This window comes from Lactuca saligna, chromosome 5 (genome assembly GCF_052625555.1).
Source record: "Lactuca saligna cultivar CGN05327 chromosome 5, ASM5262555v1, whole genome shotgun sequence".
NCBI classification, from domain to species: Eukaryota; Viridiplantae; Streptophyta; class Magnoliopsida; order Asterales; family Asteraceae; genus Lactuca; species Lactuca saligna.
The window spans coordinates 199,421,448-199,430,673 of NC_136421.1; the positions used below are offsets into that span (position 1 = coordinate 199,421,448).

Sequence of the window (9,226 nt, forward strand, 5' to 3'; positions counted from 1 at the left end):
ATTTCAGATTGAGTAAATGTTATCTAGATGAAAGGATTCATTCATCTTTGAGTAGTAGAGCCCTTCAAGGGATAGTACCGGTTACCTAGGGAAGACTGGAGTATACTCGGGATTGTTGCCATGATGCTCAAGTTGTTTGGCATGACAGGTATGGTAAGAAATGATTCCGTGGATGAAATCTAATTTAAGTGGACGAGATTTGTAACACCCCATTTATTAAATAAATAAAAGGATAAATTAATAAATGAGTAATAGCCCTAAATGTGGAATAGTGTAGCGAGGAGTTAGTTTTAGGGGTTAAAAGTTATAATTGAGAGTTTAGGGGTTAAAATGTAATTCTCGGATTAGTTTGTAAAGAATTTTGGAGGTTGAGGCTGGTTTGGTAAATTATGGATTTAAATTGAAATAAAATCTTGAAGGAAGGGGCTGAATGGTAAATATTGGATTAAAGTTGAAAAGATTTTATGGAGGCAGGGGCTAAAGTGTAAGTTTTGGACTTAAATTGAATCCAATATTGTAGGGAAGGACTAATATTGGAAAAATGAAATAAAGTTTAGATGGACACAGGTTTAGACCCGATAACATCCTTCCCTCTCGTCACCCTCTTGTGCAGTGTTCATATTTAAGCAATGCAAACCCTAACCCTACTATGAAGCATCCACCACCACCTTATACCTCCTAGCAGCTGGCCGCCGTCACCATCCATCTAGTTCATTTTACCGACCAGCTAGTGGCCATTAATGTCCACCATTCTTCCTCTTCTTATCCTCTTTTAGCCACCACCGAAGTTGGAAGTCATCCAGCCGCCGATGCTCTACCGACCCCGCTGCTGCCACTCCTTCGCCATTAAAACACCATAACTCTGCTGCCTGGTTTCGTTGAAGACCAAGCTGTCGTCGGGGATGCTCTTCTGCCACCGTGAGATGGTGGTTGAGCTCGTGGACACATGAAGCAGATGCGTTGTGTGGTTGTAGTAGGGAAGAAATGATGGTGTGTATATTTTCTGATGAGGAATCGCGAACCGACATGGGAGGATGTCAAATGCCTTGCCCACCGTCGTGCCGCTGTTGTTGCTGCTTGACGCCATGTTGTTGTTGCTGTCAGACCTCCGTACGCCACCGTGAGGTGGGTGGTCGTGTTCATTCCCAAGCAAGAGGCGTGTTTTGTATGTGTGTTTTAGTTGTAGGTGTGTGGTTTGTTTGGCGTGAAATCCAAGAACAACCACCACTTCCGCCACCACCATAAGGTGGTGGCTGACACCATATGCCACCGACGGCCACCACTAGGGTGGTTGTGTGTGTATATGTGTTCATTTTGGTGTGTGTATGTGTTTAATTGGGTTTTTGTGTTTTAAATTGTATTTTGGTAAAGGAATAATAAAAAGAAAAACCAGCGTGAGGTGGTCGCTGTCGTCGTATTGGATAGCGATGTGCTTAGTTTGTGTTTGTATTGCTTTTGGATTGCTTAGACACGATTTGACTAGAACCATAACCACCATTGTGAGGTGGTGGCCACCACCATGAGCCGCCATTGACCACCACTACCCGAGGTGGTAGTGGGTGGTGCTTGATTTATGAAACCCTAATGGGCCTTATGAGACCCTAGTGGGCCTAATAAAGCCCTAATTGATCTAAGGACTTAGTTTTGGGTGTATTGGGCTATTATTGTATTGAAAACTCTAATTAGGGTTTAGAAAACCCTAATTTTGGAATTATTGATTTGCACTAATGGGGACCCGCATACTGGGTCATTGGAATGGAATTGTGAATTGCACCTGATCACACCATATGATTTATTTAGAAGACTGATGGACTTAATGGATTAAGTCCGTAATGGGTTAAATGAGAAACACTTAACCCTAATCGTCATTTTATGTGAAAACCCTAATTTCACTTGGGCCTTGAGTTAGGGCTTTCTATTGGATTTGGTGTTCAGGCTACTAATAGGCCATCTAAGAACAAGCATATGGATTAGAATATTTGGATTGCGCTTTAGGATAAGACCCATTGGACAGGTTTGGGCCCAATTAGGAAAATTAGGCCATAGATGGGCCATAACTGGGTAGGAGTCATGCTAACATGGTGAAGAATGATCACAGTGGCTACTACTGTACATCAGCAGCCAGGTTAGAAGGAGATGGGGACGATGATGATGGAGATTACGACTATGCCCCTGCAGCATGATTTAATTAACGAACATTTAACATTAACTGTAGCAAGGTGAGGGACCACAAAACCATTCATGGAGCTTCTATAGATTTTTGTATTACTAATGCATTACTGCTAAATGTTTTAGAATGTAAAACTCTTTGAGTTATAAAGGCAAGACATATGATGATCCTAGTTTCATGTGTTTAATTTGTTATTTTTATCTGTTCAAGCAATATGATTTACTATGTATGTTTGATTAAGGCAAGCCAAAAGACATTCACTTATGTTTGAACCTGAAAAGTTTATAAAAAAAAGGGTTAATGCATACTAATGTAACTTGATGCATGAAGTTAATTTCACATTCTCTGATTTTTACAAATAAAATCCACAATATTCAGGAGGATCCTAAGCAAATAAAAAACAACACTAATAATACCTCATTTGGTGATTTACTAGCCAAAACTATGTCATTCCATGGGCTTACAACAGATTTAATCTGGTCAAGAATTTATAAAAACCATAATATCTAGCTCCACATCATATTTCTCTTACACATGCAGATTTGTTCAAACTGAGATAAACATCTTGCATTGCAGGATGAGAAGCATCTCCGGCAAGAAACTCATAAACATTGCCATTAATAACCTCAATAGAATTTATGTTTGCAGAGCTTTTATAGATTTTGGTAGTACTATAGTGCAATGCTGCTAGTTGGCTAGGAGTCGATAATGGTTATACTGTGTGAAAGTATATATACTACTCTTATACTCAGTTGTTAGTTTTGCTAGACCAGAATCATAAAATTTCTAGTAATCGACAATTTCAACTGCTCTATGATATCTTTTCTACCACCTGACCATTGTAACTCGGTAGTTCTTCAACAACAGGTGTAACATTGCAGACACATGTTGCTAACATGTGTAAAGAACAATTACGATCAAATTAGAAACTCGTGAATACGTAATTACCCTAAAACTAGTGCAGATTACATATGGTCGTAAGCTATTCCTTTATTCTAAAACCAAATCGATTTCATCAAATGAAGGTCTGTAGTAGAGGCACCATGTGGTCAGTCGGGAATTATGGTTGTATGTATAATTGTGTATGGTTTTCTATAAGGAAATATTCAGTATTCCTTCATTAGTCACGACAAATATCACCATCAAAGATATTATGATCACATACAAAGATAGTGATACATAGACATAGATACTACTGTATATATAACTCAGGCCACTCGAATACGGATTGCATTGAAAATATCTATAGTACTTATCACATGAAAATAAAATATGGACTACAATGACATTTTGTTACCCACATGTTAAATGCTGATGGATACTTCATATCAGAGCATCCTGCATTGAACTCCATTGAGTTTAATGGATTATCATATCATCGTTCTAAAATTCATACAACTCTATTATTGTTTTCTACAATGCATTGAAGTCTACAAAGTTCAATAGAATATTATAAAATATATCTCAGTCCCTTTGAATAGCTGTTGACTACAGCCGTTATAGTGTACAACTTATAAAGAAGAATACATAATGCAAGAAAAATATTAAAGAAAAAATCGTACCCATTGCAAACACTAGTTGACAATGAACATTTACTCTTCTTGAACACTAGAATATCATTAACAGGACCAAATGAACCCTAGTTAATTTATAAATTAAACATGTTGCATCATATATATTATATAAGAATATTAATATGGCCAAGAGATATCATTATACCCGCTTATTTGAAAATTAGATGTACGCTATGACTTTTTCGATTAAAAAACTTTTATTGTCCAAAACCAAGATTATTTTCGAACAGAATGGTACTGTAGTAGACCTATATAAAAGCTAAAAAACAGTTGGATCTAAAATCATATAAAGTGAAACTATTTAAAAAGTGACTTTTCATTATAAAGGTCAAGTGCACCCTGACTCAAGAGGCAAATCATAACACAACAGTCAAATTACTTATATTCTATCTTTTAATTTCTGGTAATGAGAGGATAATAAAGATACCATAATAACAATCACTTTTTTTAATATCTATTTACTAAAATACAGATTAATTTGAACAAAACAAACTAATATTACAAGAAAACTTATAAAAAACAATTGATCTTTAAGACTACATATGCTTTATAACGTGATCGTATTTACTTCCCCGACTTTGCAGAATGACATGGCAATGATCAAAGAATCCACCCTGCTGATGTGTCACCTGACAGTCTTATGGGGCTGAATGACCTGTCAACCTCATTATGTCATGCACATCCATTGGTAACGACTCCACACTTCAACTTTTTGATAGATTCCTGTCAATATGAGTGCAACATCCTTTTCTGCCATTTCTTCTCATTAAAAGGATGCCCATCAAACTCCAAACATTTTTCTCTTGTGGGCCACCTATCAAACTCTATACATTTCTTCTGATATGTCTGCTAAAAATTTTAGAAATAGGTGCCCCCATATACGTGAGGCACACGATTTCATCATAACTCCACACTTATTCTCGTGGGTAAACCTATGTGAAAACATACCCAGTTTACTCTTGCGCATAAATATGCATGGCTTCTAAGCTTCTTTCCAACTCACAACCACAACCTCAACATTTCTTCATAGTCTGTCATCATGGAAATGTCATCTGTTACCAAGTCAATCAGAGGGTGGTGGTGTAGGAGCCATACAAACAGGGAGATGAATGATAGGGGCTCCTACTATACACCAGCAGCCAGGTTTGAAGGAGATGGGGATGATGATGATGGAGATTACGACTATGCCCCTGCAGCATAATTTAGTTGATGAACATTTAACATTAACTGTAGCAAGGTGAGGGACCACAAAACCATTCATGGAGCTTTTCTAGATTTTTGTATTACTAATGCAATACTGCTAAACGCTTTAGAATTTAAAACTATTTTTCCTACTGCTTATAAGATGTAGTTGTGTACTAATCAACACATATGAGTTACAAAGGCAAGCTAAATGAGTATCCTAGTTTCTTGTGTTTAATTAGTTCGTTATTTTTATATGTTCAAACACTATTATTTCGTACCTATGATTTATGAAGACAAGCCAAAAGACATATTGAGTTTTGTTTGAGACTCACGAGTTTTATAAAAAAGGGTTAATTGCATACTAATCAAGACCTAACTAGGTGAATCAGATTAATTTGATATTCTCTGGTTTTTACAAATAAAATCAACAATATTCATGAAGATCCTAAGTAAATCGACATAACACAAATAATACCTCATTCAGTGATTTACATTTTACAATGAAAAACTATCTACATAGCATGTCAAGAGCTTTTATTGAAACCAAATTAACTAGCTCCACATCATATTTCTCACACACAAATGACTGTTTAAACAATGTGTTCCAACTGAAATAAATATCATTCATTTCAGGATGAGAAGCATCTCCAGCAAGAAACTCATAAACATTTCCATTAACCTCAATAGAACTACACCCAGGCTCCTTTCTAACTCCATCACCTCTCATTTTCCTTCTTACCTTCATCACATCTTCCCATCTCCCAATAGAAACATAAATGTTAGCCAAAAGCGTATAAATACTCGAATCATCACCTTCAATTTCACTTAACCTATCAGCTAAATGCTCACCCAACTCAAGATCGCCATACTATCTACATGCACTCAACAAACACTACTAGAAACACGGGTTTTAGAGACGGACGAATCCATCGCTATTCCGTCGCTAAATGTTGTTTGTGATGGATCAGCGAAAGATTCACTCCATAGGTAAATAAAAGGTGGCTAATGACTCAAAGTGGGTTTTAGCGACGGGTCGGCTTTTCCTTGCGACAAACTTAGTGACATAAAATCCGTCGCCAAATGTCACTCAATACATTTACCCAAGACATTATTGACAAAATTTGTTAAAGACATTCCGTCGTTGTTCTGTCGCAATTTCCCTGATCATTTTTTTTTTCCGTAGCTAATCCCTTGCAAAGTTCATATACTAAAAAAAACCCATTGCTGATCCGTCGCAAACTTTAGAGTTGATTTTTTTTCCGTAGCTAATCCCTCACAAAATTCATGCATTATTATTATTATTATTATTATTATTATTATTATTATTATTATTATTATTTTGTCACTAATCCGTCGCGAACTTGTAATATCTTTTTTTTTATTATGATTCTAAAAGAAAAAAAATACTACAATCATCAAATTATTATACTAAAAAACATCAAATAATGATTCAACCAAACATTATAATATACAAAAACTATCAAAGTTACCAAAGTATCATGTTTCATATCATACTAAGCTTCATATAACTCAACCCATGAACATATAGTTGTATACCCTTGCTTACATACGTGCTCTAGAACCCGTATTTATAGGTGCACTCTGCAAAACAACACCAATATATAGCTTATATATGTCCCATTAAGTCCATTAAGTAAAAAATATTGAGGATAAAAAAGTAAACTCACCAATAAGACACCATTCATGGCTCTTTCTTCCAAGAATCTTGATGGTTTATAAAAGTTGCCATATTTTTCAAACCATTTTTTCAGACCTGTATATATGTGTTTACTCCCAACATCTGCCCAAAAAACAATGCCACAACTGCAACACGTTTTGAAATACATTAAGTAAATGAAAAATACATTTTTTATCTAAAAATGTTTATTCTTGCAAACTATATTGCTAATTTTCAATTATAAACATACCGATATGAACGAAAACTCATCCCAAGAACAGATGCAATGTCAAGATCGGATGCTTTAACAACAATTTTTTCCTCTAGAACACGACATGCTTCATTCACCACAGGGAACAACACTATCTCTACTATTTCTTCATCAGTCATGGCTACAGTCTACATAGATAAAACACAAAATGACAAAATTGCCCTTAGTATGTCCCAAGGGTACAAATGGATTACCTTTCCTTGTGGCATAAGATTGGCTACCCTTTTCCATTGTTTTTACCTAAAAAATCCATGTCATTTAAACACATAATTGAGAGACAACACGAAAATGAAAATTACTAAATTACCATTTCGCCAATTTTTACGAAGAAGGTCAACTATAGGAGAGATGAAAGTGCGATCAGGAAAATCAGTGGCGAATTCTTTTGACACAGCAACTGCTAAATCATATCCTATCAAGTCTTCAAGCCTAGAAACGATCACCGATTTGGAAAATTACCATTTTGCCCTTCTCTAAACTATTGAATTTATGATTAAGAAACAGAAACATTCTAGGGCCTAATATAGTAATATTTCACGTTTGCAACAGGCCATCGGGACAATTGTATCCAAAGGTGTTGGATCTGCTTCTTATGGAGGTATTTTTTGATCAACTTTTGTCATTAAAAAAAAAACTTGAGTTTCTTGGAAATGGTGAGAGTTGAAGCTTTGCCATTTTTAGGCCCTTCCAAGTTGTTCCTGTTGGTCAAAGAGAACATTCTTGCATCAAATTTTGGTGAGTCGGAATGAAATTCAGACAACGATCCATTAACCTTGGGGGCTTCAATTCCTGAGCTTTTCACACGAACATATGTAGTGAAGGAATGGCGGATTCCATTCTCAAGTTGTGGGAATGACGAATACCATAGTTGGAATTCTGAAGTGTTGATAGATGGTATGAAAGTGTCGTAATCAATGTCTGTTTCAATTTCAATTATATGGATTGCATCACATCCAGGAGCATTCAGTGACTCCCTGCAATTATAAAGATTGTAATCAACTACAAATTAGATATAAAGGAGCCAAAAAAAAAAGAGCTTTTTTTTTTTTTTTTACTTTTGCCACATTTGTTTTCCTACAATTTTTATTTTACAAAAAACTTTTATCAAAGTCTGGAAGCAAAAACACTTACAATCGTGAGCCCAATTGATGCTTTGTTGATTAAAGGTAGGAAACTTGAGCATTCATTGTTTAAAGGAAAGGAACTCGGTGTGTTAGATTAAGTATGCAAGGTCTTAAATTGTTAGAAGAATTTCTACCCATTTAACTTGGGAAATTCAGATTTGATAGTGGAATTGCAATGGCTTGAAACTATGGGTACTACACATATTAATTGGAAGACATAAGTGATGAAATTTCTAATATAAAATTATCATTATTATTAAGTGATTTACATGTCAAAAACCCATACCCAAAATCAAATACAAATTAATTTCACACATCAAGGGCTCAAGGACACCTTAAAGTTCAAATTTAGGTACCCATCTAATTATTTAACAATTCTTTTATAAATAATAATAATCTACTCAATTATTAATAATTTGCATTATCAACTTGTAATTTATTTTCCCATATACTTATTAAATTATCTTCATATTTTGTAAATACTAGAAAAGTAAGAAATCTTCTAACTGTGTCCATTCATTGATTTAAAGGGGGAAAGATGTTGTTCAACTCCAGCTGGAAAGGTGAGAGCTTTACTTATCCCAGTTTTGAAGATTTATTTTCTTATTTCTAAGCTCAAAAACATACATGACTCAGTATTCTCATATAACTATCATGCTTAATGTCATATCATGTGATCCTTTTTTTAAAGAACTAAAGAAGCCATTAATGATAAATGAATGTGTATAATTATATTGTAACATGACAATTGACAAATTCATATATGGCTAGGATTGACAAATTCATATATGACATCTGCTCTATGTTGTATATATGGAGGCAACACTAATTTAATAATCCATTATTGAATAAACACCAAACATAGTAAATCTTAGAAAGCACAGGTTCCATTTTGTAATTCAATTTAAAACTAAGTTAAATATGCCAGAAAACCAAAATGAAAAACAATGAGGAAACAGGAAATGAGAATTAGAAATGTTCCTTTCATTCAATAGACATTGGAAAAAGAAGCCGACCCCCAAAGTCAAGAGATTGACTCATAAGAAGCCATTAGAAGTTAGAGGAATAACATATGCTAAATCTATAAAAGTTGTTAAAAAAGATGATACATTTGCTTTGAAAGATTCACCCGTTGAAGATGGCAAGATAGAAGTGAATCTTGTTAACAACGGAAGCCAGTTGCCTAAAACAAAAGTGAAAAAGAAGCTGACCCCCAAAGTCAAG

The 9,226-nt window shown here is 35.0% G+C and overlaps 1 protein-coding gene across 1 annotated transcript; it reads right to left on the reverse strand.

The window, feature by feature from the left end:
* Positions 1-6,438: 6,438 nt before the first annotated feature.
* On the reverse strand, positions 6,439-7,944 carry LOC145046131 (peroxisomal fatty acid beta-oxidation multifunctional protein AIM1-like). Its single transcript, XM_078994432.1, is given in 6 exon segments — positions 6,439-6,531; positions 6,618-6,753; positions 6,858-7,006; positions 7,073-7,307; positions 7,514-7,852; positions 7,934-7,944. Coding segments are annotated over 6 exon segments (909 nt in total). The 3' UTR covers positions 6,439-6,492.
* Positions 7,945-9,226: the final 1,282 nt, after the last annotated feature.